Below are 17,129 nucleotides of genomic sequence, written 5' to 3' on the forward strand. Positions count from 1 at the left end.
CAAGCATGAGAATCTGAATTGCACTCCCAGCACCCATGAGAAAAACCCAGGTGCTAGATTACACACCAATGATAGGGAGCCAGAGATAGGACAATCCATCCAGTCTAGGCAAAGCAATGAGCTCCAGGTTCCGTGAGAGACCTTTCTCAAAAACAGGGTGGAAAGCAACTGAAGGAGAGACCCAACATTGACCTCCAGCCTCTACATGTACACACGCACACACACATGAACACAGACACACAAGAAGAATCCTCCCAAGGGTCTGATTGAAAGCACCAGGGTCAGAATTGGGGGGGGGGGTTGGTTTGAGACAGAGTCTCACTCTCTCACCCAGATGGCCCTCAAACAGACTTGAAGCCCCAAAGCAATCTTCCTGCCCCAGCCTCCCAAGTGCTGGAATTACAGCCATGAGCCTAGGAATTTGGGAGACTTCAGATTGGTTAAACCCCTGATGAAATATGATTGCACAAGTAAATTAAACTTTATCCAGGATCTCAACTATTTGCTATTCTTTTAACAAGTCTCTGGGGCCCCTTCCACGCACTAGGTTTTCTGTTTTGTGAAAGCCATGTCCACTAACCTATGAGATTATGCTCTGACTCCTGTCTGCACAAGACCCAATTTTTCCTATTCAGGGGGGGGGGGGGGAAGGAAGGTTGTAGAGTTGACCAAAGAATGAGGGATTCCCCTTACCCAAGCCTTGACACGTGCACATAAATAGGAAGGAGATGAGAATAAAAAAAGCACAAACAGGGGGCTGGAGAGATGGCTCTGCGGTTAAGAGCATTGACTGCTCTTCCAGAGGTTCTGAGTTCAATTCCCAGCAACCACATGGTGACTCACAGCCATCTGTAATGAGATCTGGTGCCCTCTTCTGGCCAGCAAGCAGACAGACAGAACACTGTATACATAATAAAAAAAGCACAAACATTGCTTAGCAAGTCCCCAATGGAGGTCCACAAGCTGGACTGATCAAGTCACATACTTAAGCCTCAGTTTCCGATGTGTAAATGGTCTTTTCTACAAAATAAGATACAGTATGTTCAGAGTGCATGTTGGTTATAATCAGTGTTCGGCTCTTGTTGTTATCTGCCACCAACGAAAGCTTTCTGAAAATAAGACAGAACGTGAGGGGGGGGGGCACATTCTCTTCAGGTGAATATACTTGATGATGTACATCAAACTGTGGCCTGAGTAGACCAGGCTGGAGGATCCAAGATGCTACAAGATGCCAGGACCAGGGTGAGGAGAGCAAGGTACTTTCTTTCTGAGGTCCCTACCTGCCAAAGCCTGGCACTTCCACAATTCTGAGAGGGAGAACCTCCTTAAATTCTGCCAGCCTTCTCATTGAACCCTTCTGTAGCTGGCCCTGCTCTGTACAGACACTGAAAGAAACAGAGTTGGTGCACAGAAGACTGGAGAATCTTACTGTGAGCCCAGAACCAGGCGAATCCTGAGCTTCTTCCCTGAGCACAGACTTCTATCTCGATAGCAGAAGAGAATCATATTGAAATGTGTGTGCGTCTTTCCCACACGCAGCCATGGGAAGAAGGCTGAGGCAAGGGCATCTTGTTCCCTAAGATCCCAGGGAGAGGAATTTAATGTATGTGGCTGTGACATTCTGCTCCCCGGAACTGCTTAGCAGATCACGAAGTGAGAGCAATAAAAATGTCAGGCTCCCCCTCCCACCAGCTTAAGCCCCTTACCGCAATCAAATAAAATCAGAATTGCACAGCTGGCCAGGGGAAGCCAGATGTTGACCTGATGATGCAACTCAGGAGAAGCTGGGAGTGACCAGCCATACCCTTGCTGATAACAACCTCCAAACCTGCTAGGGCCAGAACCAGGGACAGAAATCAGTTCAGTTCATCAAACCAAGAACACCAGCCTGGCGCAGGCATCTCTTCCCCAGAGCTCAGCAGACAGCACCTCCCTACCATCTGCCATACCCTTCATTCAAAAGCACGGCGTGGACAGTGGCAGATGTCTGTCAGGCTTTTCTAAAAGTGCACAGAGGTTTAAATGACTAAAAACTCAGACAGTGTCTCTGATCATCCAAACACTCCCTTCCTCTTCCAGCCTACCACAGGGGTCTGATGGTGCCATCTAAAGCAGATGGCAACTTCCTCTCCTAAAAGCTATAGCATCTCACCAGTTCTATCCCCTGGACAATTAGAAGCCAGAGGGCAAGCTGAAGAAGTGGTTCAGTGGGTAAAGTGTTTTCATTGCAAGAATGAGGACCCAAGTTCAATCCCCAGAAGCCACATTAAAAAGTTGAGGGTGGTGATATACAACTATAATGCCAGGGTATGGAGACAGGAAGAGCCCCCAGACTCACTGGCCAGTCACTATAGCTCATTAGTGAGCTCTAAGTTCACTAGTGAGAGACCCTGCCTCAAAGAACTAGTGCAGAGCAATTGAGGATGACATCAACACTGGGCTTCCATATACACGTGGGTACATGTGCACAAGAACCCACACATACACACAGATTCTCTCTCTCTCTCTCTCTCTCTCTCTCTCTCTCTCTCTCTCTAGCAGAAGACAAAGACTGCTCCATTTGGTAACAAAGGTTCTTTGCTTTGTGCCAGGGACTGAAGGAGACATCCATATGGGAAATTATTCTGGTTGACAGTGACATTTTTATTTGCACATGCCACACGCATACACCTGATGCATAGAGTGGGCAGGCCAAGCTCACTTCTAACTCACAGATCCATCAGCCTCTGCCTCCCAAGCACTGGGATCAAAGATATGCACCGCCATGCCTGGCTTACGTGCCCTGATTTTCATGGAATTCAAACTCGGGTCCTCACCCTTGCAGAGAGAGCACTTCGCCCACTGAGCCATTTCCCCAGCCCCCGCTTCCCTTAACTGTAGACTATAAGGACATAGACCATGGATCCATCCTTGCAACTCCAACCTGTGCTGTGTTCCACCCTCATCTCTTACCCTCTTGCCACTGTTTGCCATTTTGTTCTCTCTCTCTCTCTCTCTCTCTCTCTCTCTCTCTCTCTCTCTCTCTCTCTCTCTCTCTCTCTCACACACACACACACACACACACACACACACAATTTTTTCTGTCTCCCAAGTCCTCTCTCACCTCTAGACTTCAGATAAGCTGATCCTTCTGCCCACATTCTTCCTCCCCCAGGTCTTCAAGGCAGCCCCACACCAGCCTAAGAGTTTGAGTGCAAATGTCATTCCACCCACAAGCCCAGTTTCCTGCCCCCACTCCCACAACTGCATGGAGTGTCCAATAGCTATATCAGTGGTTCTCAACCTGTGGGTTGCAACCCCCTGGGGGTCAAACTGCCCTTTCACAAGGGTCACCCAAGACCATCAGAAAACACAGATATCACAGATATTGTGATTTATAACAGTAGCAAAATTAGAGCTATGAAGTAGTGGTGAAATAATTTTACAGTTGGGGTCACCACAACATGTGTTAAAGGGTCACAGCATTGGGAAGGTTGAGGCTACTGCTCCCACAATAGTCAGTCCCTTGACAGCAGCCATTAATCACCCTCAAATGCTTCCACCCTTGGGCTTTCCTCTCTTGATACCCTTACTGCTTCTCTTTCTTCCTCCAGTTCCAGAATCTCCCCTCAGCTACCTGGGCCTCTTGATTTCTCTCCTTTATTGCCTCTAATCCTTATCCCTTTGCCTGCCCTTACCTCTAAGCCTCCTCTACCTATAGAGAGCCAGGGAAGTGGAATGCATGGAGCACTGTGAGGACGACTCTCCTCCCACCCCCACTAACCTTGGTGGCATGGTGCTACATACGATATGGTGGAAGCTGCCATGTCCTAACCAGCCCTAGCTTATCTAAAACGCAGATCCGTACTCCTTACTCCCTGTCCCTGGAGAGTGAGACTCTGGACATCAGTCCAGCCTTTCTTCCAAAACATCCCTGAAAAATGAGTTGGCTTACTGAGCAGACGTATTAACACTGCATGGAAAAGAACCAGAACAAATATGTGGGCATCCCCCAAAGGAGTCAGGACAAGCTCCCACCCCAGGACCAGTTACATGACACTGCAAACTCATAAGATGGTGCTTATGGGGTTCAGGCTCCTCTCAGTTTATACTAAGCCACTCGTTTCAGATCATAGGGACCCAAAAACCACAAAGTCCCACAGTCCCCATGCTCTTCCATCGTCCTGCCTTACAGTTTGAACACTGGGCCCAAGCCTTTCCATGCTGTCCTGGTTCTCTCTCTGTTGCTGGGATAAACAACTATGACCAGAATTAATTAACTCGAGGGAAGAAATGACTTATTTGGCTTACAAAATTACAGTCCATCAGCAAGGGAAGCCAGGGCAGGAACTCAGGGCAGGAACTCAGGGCAGGAACCTGGAGGCAGGAACTGACGCAGAGGCCATAGAGGAATACTGCTTACCAGCTTGCTCCGCATGATTTTCTCAGTCTGCTTTCTCATACGACCCAGGATCACATGACCAGGGGGTGGCACTAACCACAATAGCCTGGGCCCTCCCACATGAAATCCTTCATTAATCAAGAAAATGACCTACACACTTGCATACAGAACAATTTGAGGGAGAAAATTCCTCAATTAAGATTCCCTTCCCTCAGGTGACTCTAGTTTGTGTCAAGTTGACAAACAAATGCACGTGGTATCTGCCATTAGGAGTCACAACTTAGGTTCCTTAAGACCCCTGGGAGACACATGCCCTGAACAGAAGATGACAGATTCCCCCATGCTCTGTTCAAAGATGCATCTACTACCAAAAACCTTCCATGGAGACAGAGGTCCTTATACTTTCTGGCAATTAGTATTCATCAAATCTACGTGGGGGCTGGAGAGATGGCTCAGAGTTAAGAACACTTGTTGCTCTCCAAGAGGACCCTAGTACACTTTTGAGAATCCCTGATAGGACTTTCACAAATACCTATAACCCCAGGCCCAGAGGATTCGATGCCCTCTCCTGGATTCCATAGGCACCTGCTCTCACACACGCAGAAACCACACACACACACACACACACACACACAATCTAAAATAAATCTTTTTTAAAAAATGAAGTAATTTGTCTTGCTTTCCAGTGCTTATACGTGACCAGGTGCCTCATTTTCAGACTCATTCAGCTTTTGTAAAGTCCCCAGAGGCAGTGACTCCAAAAGCAGTGTGTTTACTGTCTCCAGATGCCCAGAGCACAGATCCACTGAAGATGAGGGAGAGGCTTAAAATAATCCTGTGCAAATTGCACTGTCCAAGCAGAGGCAGAAATGGCTGGGGATTATCAGGTGCAGGGAAATGGCCACTTTGAAATCAAGATGGAGCCTTTGTTTCTGGGGAAATATTAGGAAACCTTGGAGATTTGGAGGTTGGTGTTGAGCACACACAATGAATTTAAGGTTGGTCTGTTTGCTTGTGCCCTTTTAGTTTTGGAGGGAGGCAGATTTTTAAGGTTTATTTTACCTGTATGTGTGTTCACAGAGGCTGGTAGAGGCCTAGGAGCTGGCGTTACAGGCAGTCGTGAGCCACCTGATGTGGGTGTTAGTGTCTAAACTTGGGTCCTCTGATAGAGCAGTAAAATGCCCTAACTGCTGAGCCACCTCTAGCCCCATTCTTTTTTTTTCCCCAGAAATGATCTCACTATGTATCCCAAACTGGATCCAAACTTGGAACAATCCCCCTGCCTCAGCCTTTCAAGTCCTGAGATTTTAGGGGTATACCACCATACCCAGCTTGCATCATTACAGAATCAGTTTTCTCTCAGCTGCTCTAATCGTCTCAGAGACAGTCACAGCTAAGTCTGAGTGTATCCATAATACTTCCAACACAGCTCTTCCCTATCCGTGAGGACAACCTCAGGCTGTGGACACTGGCAAGCAGCACCGCGCCGGTGCCCAAAGCGCTCCCCTCTACGTCAAATTGTCGTTGTACTGGCTGATGTGGTTCTATCCTGGTTAGGTTTCATTGTCAACTTGACACACCTAGAATCACTCAATAGGTGAGAATCTCACTTGAGGCATTGCTTCCCTCAGACTGGCCTATAAGCAAGCCTATTGGACTTTTTCTTGATTAACGATTGATATGGGAGGGTCCAGCCCACGATGGGCAGTGCCACCCCTGAGCAGGCGGTCCTGGAGTGTATAAGAAAGTAAACTGAGCAAGCCATAGGGAGCAAGTCTCTAAGCAGTGTTTCTCCATTGCTCTCCCTCGGTTCTTGCCTCTCCCTGAGATGGCACAGGCAGCACCAATGGGAGCTATTGCTACATTATATGTTACAATGCATAGAAAAACAAACGTGTATAATACATGCATCGACAGTTGCCAGCATTCACCCGTCACTGTACACATTGCACCCCATGTGACTATAAATGGCCCTAACCTGTCACTCAGATACAGGCACCCTCGTGTTTGCTCACACTAAGCTCTGGGATGTTTTCTGCTCCACATCCACACTCTAGTCTCTGCACACAGCTGTTACACACCCTCCTTTGGGATACATGGCACCCCCGTCAATACATGCAGAAGCCCATCTCTCATCAGAGGACCCCAGCCGCACCATGACCCACATCCAAACAATAGCCATGTTCATCAGTCCAGTACAGCTCCCTGAGACCTGAATAGGGCACTCTCAAAGCCTCAGCAAGGAAGTTTCGGAAATTCCAGCATGCCTTGCAAATCTCCTAAGAAACACCAGACTGTGTCTGTGTTTTTATTACTGTGTATAATAGTCTAATTATATTTTTAAATTGTTAACCCATGTATCAATATTTACGAACACTTCCTATTAGCGGGTATATTTATTTGATTAATTAATGGGTGTCTCAATCATTATTCAGTCACCACGCAATCGCTGAGCACCAATTAAGTTTGAGACAGCAGGGTAGACACCTGGGGGATTAGAGAACAAATAGGTAATAAATAAAATTATGTGATCTCTGCCCTTGGATATAAACATAGATACAGCTTCAAAAACAAACCGTTGGGACTGGCAAGTAGCTCACTTGGTAAAGGCACCTGCTGTCAAGCGTGATGGTGGCCTGAGTTCGATCCCCAGGACCCACATGTTGGACAAAAAAAAAGTATTCCTATGATATTTCCTCTGATCAACATGCATGTGCACAAGAAGGAAAGAAAGAAAGAGAGAGAGAAGGAGGGAGGGAGGGAGGAAGGAAGGAAGGGAGGGAGAGAGAGAGGGAGGGAGAGAGAGAAAGAAAAAAAAGAAAGAGACAGAGAGAGAGAGAAGGAAGGAAGGAAGGAAGGAAGGAAGGAAGGAAGGAAGGAAGGAAGGAAGGAAGAAGGAAGAAGGGAAGGAAAATGAAGGAATAAAGAAAGGAAAAAAAGAAAGAAAGAAAGAAGAAAGAAAGAAAGAATAAGAAAGAAAGGAATGAAGAAAGAAAGAAGAAAGAAAAAAGAAAGAAAGAAAGAAAGAAAGAAAGAAAGAAAGAAAGAAAGAAAGAAAGAAAGAAAGACAGACAGACAGACAGACCTTCTCTGGGGTCAGTCCCCAGCAATGAAGACAAAGGTTCAAGAAAGAAGGCAAACAAAGAACAAGTCAAGTTCATTATGGACCCTTGGGGGCACACATGCGCGCGTGCACACACACGTACACACATACACACACACCTCCCTCTGCTTCTGTGCTCCCTCCATCTTTGAAGACCCACAAGCCTCTGCCAGGGCAGCACACAGGTCTCTCCATCTGAGTGTAGCTGTAGACTTCAGGCCTCTTAGGGACCCAAAGCCTGAAAACGCAAGTGACGGCTCTTCAATCCTTATGCCTCCAACCACGACTCGTGTTGAAATCTGGGCACCTTTGGGACTTTGTTTAGGTATGACTAACCTACCTTGTTAGGGAAGAGAGGCCTGACAGAAATACCTTGGAATGTCAACAGACACTTGATTTCCAGCCTCCCTACTTCTGGTCCCAAGGATTAACTGATCAGCTCTGGAACCTATGTTGCACCTTCCACTACCCTGCGTTAACTTTGCCCACCCCACCCCCACCCCCCACTTTTCATAAGCAGTGATGTGAGTTATTGAAGACATTTTGGTATAGACTTTAAGCACAGGTTTAAAAGAAAAAGAAGCACTCAGAAAGAAAGACACCCGTGAGCATGGATGTGGGCTTCTCAAGGAAGTCCCATTTCGGCTGGGGGGGGGGGGGGAATCGTAGTGTTTGCTATGTAGCACAGGATGGCTTCAAACTTACAGCAATCCTCTTGCCTCAGCCTCTGGAGCACTAGGGTTACAGGAACGCACCACCTCCAGTTTCTAATAGTGGATTTCTAAAATACTTGTTTTGCCGGGTGGTGGTGGCGCACGCCTTTAATCCCAGCACTCGGGAGGCAGAGGCAGGCGGATCTCTGAGTTCGAGACCAGCCTGGTCTACAAGAGCTAGATCCAGGACAGGCTCTAGAAACTACAGGGAAACCCTGTCTCGAAAAACAAAAACAAAAAAAAACAAAAAAAAAAACAAAAAAAAAACTTGTTTTGTAATGTAAGCATCCCTGTGCATAAGGGTATATGCCTGCGAAAGGTCAGCGGGTTGAACTTGTATTTCCAAAGGCATTTGACTGTAGCAACTTTTATTTATCTATTTGCTTATTTTTACAATAGCTGATTCTGAGAACTTGAAAGGAAGTGGTTCTCTGAGATCCTTTAACTGCCACGCACCTGTGAGCAAGCAGAGCTGAGTCAGCCAGTCTGACCCCTCACTCTTCTCCTCAAGGGAGACCCAGACCCGACCCCTCAGCCTCCTCTCCCAAGGAGACCCAGCAGCCACCGGGATGACTCATGATCACAGACACTCAAAGGAGTCGGAGACTTCTCAACCTGTCAGACACTGGCTGTCTGCCAGGCTCCAGACTGGCTTCCACTGAGGCTGCACAAACAGTGTGGCCTGAGCCTTCTGCCTTAAAGACTAGCTCAAGCTCAGAGCACTCCAGGGGTCTAACATCGCTGAGCTGAGCTAGACTGGGGTCTGATCAGAGCATGGAGAAGAACCACCCTCAACCTTGTGCTCTCTCTCTCTCTCTCTCTCTCTCTCTCTCTCTCTCTCTCTCTCTCTCTCTCTCTCTCTCTCTCTCTCTCTCCTTAGCCTTGCTGCTTCCAAGGAGGCCGAAGCTGCCCGCTCTGCACCCAAGCCTATGTCACCCTCGGACTTCCTAGATAAGCTCATGGGGAGGACTTCTGGGTATGATGCCAGGATCAGGCCCAACTTTAAAGGTAGGAAAACATTCCTTTCAGAATCACAGGAAAAGTTCTCCCGACACCTCCTCCCCACCCCACCCACCCTCGCCAGCACTTCCTTCTCTACCCAGGGTAGACATTGCTAATCAATGCAATCTCTTTTTCCAACAAGTTCAGACAGAGCCTCAGAGAATTCAGCTCAATAGTACCTCTGGTTTCTGGGAGTCAGTAAGTAAACGAAGGTCTATTTTACTGTGTCTAGTGTCACAGACAGTAAAACAAGGAATGTGGGTCAAGTTTCAGCTGAAGCACACTTCCTCTGTGAGCTGGGTCAAGCCCCTCCCTTCGTCTGGGCCTCAAGTTTCACATTTCTGCATGGCACACCTGGCTATGTGTGCAGTCATCAGCATGACTCTTGGGGTTTTAGGTTTCCACCAGGAGTCCTGAGAAGAAGACACGGGTGAGAAGCAGGCCCATCTAGGCCTTGACCCAAGGATCTCCTCTTCTCTTTGTTCTAGAAGAGGCCCTCCTACTCAGACCCACCTGCAGAAGACTCCCACAGACCAACTAGACAATTCTGCAGTTTCCTCGTGTAAATGAGACTCACCCACCCTTCTCTTTGTTCTGTCTGGGATGGAAGCCCATGGCATGGGGTTGCCCACATTCAGGATGGGTCTTCCCAGACAAAGGTCAGACACCCCAGGTAGAGAGCATGGAGAAAAAGCCACAGGCCCCTGTGAATGAAGAGGGCCCCCCTTACCCCCAACCTGTAGGTTCCCTGTGGGAATGAGGGCCCCATTTGGCCAGATGAACCAATAGTCCAAGAAGACCCAAACGGAGCCCTACAAGAAATTCTTAATTCCTGGATCATGTAAATTCAAATGAAACATGTTCAGGGTTCATCTCTGTCAAATGCTGGTCCAGGCAGTTGGACAAAGTTCTCTGCATCCGTGGTCCCACTGGGACCTTAGTACCAATAACAAGAGGAGATCAGGGCTCTGTGTTCTCTGGTGCCTTTGAATGCTGTGTCTTGAGCAACTTGAATCTTGCAGATGTGGCTTTAAGAACCTCTTGAGACCCTGTGTACCCAGATCTTCCACACAGACAGAACCTACAGGGTTCTGATCCCAAGAACCAACAGCCATAGGATCAGTCTTCATTCCAGGTGTTTCTCCTCGTCACTCCTGTGGCTCAAGTCCAAGGGCAGAGACAGATTTGACAGCTGGGAGCAGCCATCTACCGCCTGCCTATATTGCTTCCACATGCGTCCATTCCATTCTCCACACTCCCTTCTCTGACTGCTTTGCCCACAAGTCTCTGCAGACAGAAAGTGGCTGGGGTGTGTACAACAGCAGGCCGACCTTCCAGCCTTGTTTCCCCACCAGCTCCTTCACTGGTCCACAACAGCCCTTCCATCATCATTAGCACAGCCTTGTTTCTTGGGGTTTCTGGTGCTGTGATTAAACACTAGAAGCAAAAAAATCTCTTGGGGGAAGAGAAATTTGGTTTAGGTTACACTTGCCCCTCACAGTCCATGACTGAGGGCAGTCGGGCAGGAACCCCAGGAACCTGGAGACAGAAACTGATGTGGAAGCCGTGGAGGAGTGCTTCTTACTGGCTTGCTCAGTTTGCTTTCTTATACACCCCAGGCCTATTTTACAAAGGGTGGCATCATTCACAGTGGGCTGGGCCTACCTACACCAATGACTAATGAGGACAATCCAGTGGGGCATTTTCTCAACTGAGGTTACCAAACATCTCTAGCTTGCGTCACATTGACATAAAACTAGCCAGCACACCTTGGTTCTCCTAGGGGCAGGACACTTGGTAGTACAGCCGGCTGGAGTACTTCCCCAAATTAAAATCTCAAGAGTCTGAGGGGCGGGCGGGGGCAACAGGCCAATATACTGCAAGGGTGGAACAAGATGAAGAAAATTATAGAAAACTTAGAGGCTAGAGAGACGATTCCATGAGTTAAAAGTACCCACAGTTCAGATCTCTGACACTGATGTAAAAGCCAGGCATGGCCACACATGACTGTCAAACTAATACTGCAAAAGCAGACACAGGCAGACCGCTGGCCTCCAAGCACCCAGCTGATGAGATCTGGCTTCCATGAGAGACCCTGTCTCCAAAGATAAGGTTTAGACAACAGTCGGAGACACCCAACCCCCTCCTCCCCCTTCTCTCCTATCTTTGTCCAAATAAATATGTAAGTAAAATATAGAAAACCCGAGACCCTTGCAAGGTCCACCCCTGCCCAGGGCATCCAGGAAGGAATGAAAACTGCATTGTTAGTCAGGTCCTCCAAGACAGGACTGAAGTCTGAGGCTCTATGTCAGAAATTTCTGAAACTGATACTAAATAACAACTCTTGAGAATAGCATTGGCTAAGCCAAACCCATTCCGGCAGAGGACAGTAGGGACCTTAGCCACCAGGCTGCACCAATTGCCCCTACCTAGCCAGGTTTTTTTTTTTTTTTTTTAGAAAGTCAGTCCACAACGCCCCCTGGTGGACTCTTTTGGAACTTCACCATATCACGGTCCAAGTTTTTCTTTTTATTTAGCGTCATACTGTACAAATGCTCCAAAGGGTTACCTCCAAGATTTAAGGGCTATTCTTTGTGCATGCCACCATACTTCACACACAGAAAGCTTTCAATAATCTTGTGTAGCCCAACCAAACCCAAAGTCAAGATCCTCCTGCCTCAGCCTTCTGAGTGCTGAGATTAGAGCATGCGCACCTCTGTGCCCCTCTGAAAAATCTTACTTAGAATACTCAAGTCCCATATCTGCAGGACTACATAATCTCTTAGACGTCTTCCTACTCCCAAGTGGCTCCCCCTTCAGCCTATGCCTGGCTAGAAGCCAGGTCACCTCCCGTGCAGCTCCCAGCCAGGAGCGAGGAGTAGGACTTTGCTCCTCCCCCTTAAGACAAAAGCAGTACGGGAAACCTACTATACCAGGCCTTCTCTCCTTATCCAGCTTCAGACCCATATAAGACTCCCCAAAGGCCAGGAAAATCCCAGGATTCCTAAAATGACCATGCAGCTCAGACTCCAAAGACTCCCTACACACGCTCGCACTCACGTACGCACGCACACAGTTTGAAATCTCAGCAGTTAACCCTCAGTAGCTTACCTGTACATGAGCAACCTGCTTCTGGCGATCCTGAAGTTCGAGGTGGCCAAGAACTACAGACACTTGGTCTGCAGAGCACAAAGTCAATTCATACTCTAATACGGAAGTAAGTAGCACTAAGACTACTCATTAAGCCTACATACCCCTCCTACCTCTTCGCCCCTCCTCCCCGCGAGAGATTCCTTCCTGGACCTAAGCACCTGACTTAGCAACCAAAGAGGGCTGCAAGGAGAAGGACCAGGCCCTCCCAGCTCTTCTGAGGGTTTACCTTAACTAAGGCTCTATGTGCTGTAGTGGCTTCCGGGATCAGGGATATAGCCCAATGCAAACACATACAGAAAAGCAAAATTAAACTTTAATAATTAATGAAATATATACATTATCCTGCTGCCAACGGTAACCGGATTGTAATTTTCTCAAGATAATTCAATTTCGGATTTATATCCATGAGCCACGCCTTCCCACGGGGTCCTTTGGGCTGGTGCCCTCTCACACTCATGCATCAGCATCTCATTGATATGGAAGACACAGTGCCGGATGCACGCAGCCCTGTGCGCATCACCTCGAGGCATGAGCGGTAACTCTTTGGGGCATCTAAATGAAACGAGGCTAAATCAAAAGAAAACCTGGATCTGGGGCTAAATGAATGAGGGGAATAGGTGCCTGTTTATGTGACCCCAACAAAGCAGTGGTTCTCAGCCAGCACAGGCAAACAATGCTTTTAATACTCACCGTTAGCCAGTGGCGAGGGTACTGGGTTCTGAATGGGAGATGCAATCCTTCCGATCCTTCTGAGCAACCCCCAAACCTAACTATGCATGCGGATCACCCAGGTGGCTTGTTAGACAATCGGCCTTGTGCTGAGAGTCACTGCTAAGGGCTGAGGCAAGGGCCCTGCAATTTTTGTTCTGTTTTGGTTTGGTTTTGATATCTTGAGGCAGGAGACTCGCTCTGGAACCCATGCTGACCTCAGTCTTCGGGCCTTCCTACATCAATCACCGTCTTGGGTGTTAAGACTACAGGCGTGGGTCACAACAACTCACAGGTTCTGAGCTTGAAATTTTTCAGATGGCCTCAGCCTCACACAAGTCTGGAAAGCAGTTGGTGAAGGGATGGAAAGTACCAGAGCCCCACCAGCCCATATATAGGCTAGTTTCCCTGAGAGGATGCCAAACTGTTAGCGCTAAGCAGGCTACCCAGATCCCCTCACCAGTTTCCGCCTTGCTCAGGCTGTCCCCTGACCCTTTCCTTACCACCCCCTCATCCTTTAACTATCTGTCCTTCACATACAACATTCTCTGGCAGCCTCCCCCCACCCTACCTTTTCTTCTTATGAACTGGTTCATCTGGAAAGGAAATGCAAATGTCCCAGGAGAGCAGAGGCAGACTGACTTTCTAGAAGTGTGGGTGGGGGCAGCTCAGTAGAGTTCTTGCCTAGCATAGGCTAGGTCCTGAGTTCAACCCTCAACACTGGGTATCAGGGGAAAGGAGGAGGAGAAGGAGGAGAGAGGCCCTTTGATGAGAAATACTTCATAACCCCTTGTATCCCTAAAAGTTCTTGACACTCCCTGAGCCCTCAAAAGTAGATATTTGAGATAGAGATGTCCTTAATGTTCCTCTAGATCTGCTTTGAGTAAATTTGCTTCCAAAAAGGAAGGAAAGGATGATGAGGAGGAGGAGGATAATGATGATGGGAAGAGCCGTCCCCCCAGAAACAAGTACCAACGCAGTGGCATTCCTTCCCGTCCCTTCTTTTCTGGACATGGCAAAGCTACAAAAAAAATCATCCACAAAGTATTGGGGGGGGGGGCTTTTTTTAATTGATTTTTATTGAGCTCTACATTTTTCTCTGCTCCCCTCCCTGCCTCTCCCCTCCCCCTCAACCCTCTCCCAAGGTCCCCATGCCCCCAATTTACTCAGGAGATCTTGTCTTTTTCTACTTCCTGTCCACAAAGTACTTAACAAAGGCTCGTGGACTGTCCGTCAGGCTCCCTCCAGATCCCTCACCTGCTAATTCCCATCATTGCCCCTTCATTCTCAGTTCACAAGTTCAAGGCAAAGAACTTGCTGTTCCTTGCGATTCCGGAGATGGCCTCCAAATGCTGTAGCCATAAATATATCTCAGACACAAATTAGAAGGCACCGATGGGGCCTGGGGAAGGGATTTCAGCCATATGGCAGGATGATGAATCACCCTTTGTTAATGAATGTACAGCTTGGCTCAGCCTCCTGTGAGGTGTACCTGCCCCTCACCTGGAAGCTGGGGAGTCTAGTCTGGCAGAGATGCTAAATGCCAGCTGGGAAGCCCAGGCACTTAGGGATGGGGTGGATAACAAGCAGGGGGCTCCTTGGCACTGTGGGGAGGTCTACCCTTGAAGCCAGTTTCTCTGCAGCCTATCAGTGGGACTCTCTCTTGATTGGCAGGCCCCCCTGTGAACGTGAGCTGCAACATCTTCATCAACAGCTTCGGCTCCATTGCTGAGACAACCATGGTGAGTACATTATAGCATCCGCTGTCTCTGCTCCGGGGAGGCTGCTCCTCCACACGGAGTTCCCCCAAGAAAGCACAGAATTGGGTGTTTTCATTGAGTCTCCTGTAGGTTTGAATTGTTTTTTGTTTTTTGGGGTTTTTTTTCTGTCCAACTCGATGTTTTGGGTTAAGGTTTAACATCTGAAGAGGTCTAAGCGGCTAACAAAGTTAGCACAGGACAAACCTTCCTAATTGTAAGAGCAAAATCACGGAGTGTAATGGGGAGAATTATGATTAAAATCACGGAGTGTAATAGGGGAGAATTATGATTAAAATCATGGAGTGTAATAGGGGAGAATTATGATTAAAGTCCGTCTTACCTGTGTGTATGACAATGTCACAGTGGAGGCTGTGTATCAGGCTCACAGGGCAAAGGCAGGAGGATCTCTATGAATTTGAGTCTATAGTGTGAGTTCCAGGCTACCCACACCCTGTCTCAAAATAATAGCAACAAAAATTACAAGAAGTATTTTTGAAATTAAGCAACAAGGCTGAGGAGGTGGATCGGTCAGTGAAGAAGACCAGAGGTTAATCCCCCAGAATCTACTTTTTAAAAAAAAAAGTCGGTGTGGCGGCGTGAACTTCTAACCCCAGCACTGGCAAGGGTGAGAGTGGAGACAGGAAGGTCCTGGGACTGACTGGCAAGCCAGACTAGCCTAAGGGGGAGCCCCAGGTTCCTGCGAAAGACCCTCTCAAGAATAAAATGGATGGCACCTAAGGAACAACACCAGGGTTAACTCTGGCCTCCACACACACATATACACCCACAAGAACATGCACACACATACACACAAACGCATGTATACATACACACACATGCAGATGCATGCACGCATTCACACATGTACACACACATACACACACACACACACACACATCAAGTGACAGGGTAAGTTTCTAGATTAAAAGGTAATATGCTTGGCTGTGGAAGTGCACACCCGTAATGACAGCAGGCTGTGATCCTCAAGAAGCTGAGGCAGGGGGATAATGACTTAAAGGCCAGTCTGGGTTACATAATATGACCCAGTCTCAAAAATAAATCAATAAAAGTGAAAACCTGCTAATGGCTTTCAAACCTGCCCAGAGAATGGAGGATCACGCTGGTTGTAGATGCTGAAAGGGTATGCTGGGCCAGCTGGGTTATTTGCTCTCTGTTGATTATGCTTCTAAGATTCTATAGTAAAAAGTTTTAAATAAAGCAATTGCTCTGGGGGACACAAGGCAAAGATTGGCGGATGTTAATAGTGATCATCTCTGACTCGTAGACTTATGGGAAATTTTTTTATCTTATTCTGTCAGCATGGCTCCATCTTTCACATCTCTGTGAACAGTAGATACGACATTAGGAATTCCAAACGTATGAAACGACAGTTTGAAAGTTTCTCTTAATCACTCAAAACAACGTATGAACCACTTGTGCTCATAGGGAGGGAGTGCTCTAGGTTGTTGAAGAAAAAAAAAAGCAGCCTGGAGTCAACTTGTGAGCAGAGTAAGATTCAGCTCCCCCCAACATTCAGACCACACTCACCGCCACCTCGTGTCCCCAACACACCGCCACCTCATGTCCCCAACACATGGCCATCCACCTCTGCATCTTCTCTGCCAAAGTTTCTTAAATTTTTTTCTATGTGGAACTCCTTTGTGCCCAATACATTTTTACATGATAAGTATATAAAATAAACACACAAATTAAATATTTACTGTTAATCATACAGAAATTCATCTTAAAACAATTATTTAATATGTATGTAATTTTGCCACTTATTAAAGACAAAAATGTTGCCGGGCGGCGGTGGCACACGCCTTTAATCCCAGCAGAGGCAGGCGGATCTCTGTGAGTTCAAGGCCAGCCTGGTCTACAAGAGCTAGTTCCAGGACAGGCTCCAAAGCTACAGAGAAATCCTGTCTCGGAAAAAAAAAAAATGTTTATACTGAAGCAAAAAGTATGTTTAGTTTGCTTTTACATACGTAAATTAAAATTTTGTGTATGTGCCTATGCCCCTTTATGTGGGTGTGCCTGTGCGTGTGTGTATGTGTGCGTGCGCACGTGCACGTGTGTGTAAGATGTAGCGCATGTGAGTGTGTGGGTGGGCATGATCATGAGATGCACCTACAGAGACCAGAAGAGAACACTGGGTATCTTCTTCTATCTCTCTCAACCCTCTCTGCTCTATTGCCTCTCAAGGGTCTCTCACTAAATAGGAAGTCTGCCATTTGGGGTAGAGGCTGGCTGGCCAGGAAACTCCTGGAATCTTCATGTCTTTGCCCCTTCAGTGCTAGGGGTGCAAA

At 47.5% G+C, this 17,129-nt stretch overlaps 1 protein-coding gene across 2 annotated transcripts in view; it reads left to right on the forward strand.

Moving 5' to 3' along the window:
• Glra1 (glycine receptor alpha 1) overlaps positions 1–17,129 on the forward strand; it is a 79,881-nt gene that overhangs the window by 22,430 nt on the left and 40,322 nt on the right. For both annotated transcript variants that reach the window (XM_038327352.1, XM_038327353.1), the window contains exons 2-3: positions 9,078–9,205; positions 14,735–14,802. In XM_038327352.1, coding sequence (XP_038183280.1) covers positions 9,078–9,205; positions 14,735–14,802 — 196 coding nt within the window. The remainder of the gene's footprint in view (positions 1–9,077; positions 9,206–14,734; positions 14,803–17,129) is intronic.

The sequence above is a fragment of the Arvicola amphibius genome, chromosome 4 (assembly GCF_903992535.2).
Source record: "Arvicola amphibius chromosome 4, mArvAmp1.2, whole genome shotgun sequence".
Classification (NCBI taxonomy): domain Eukaryota; kingdom Metazoa; phylum Chordata; class Mammalia; order Rodentia; family Cricetidae; genus Arvicola; species Arvicola amphibius.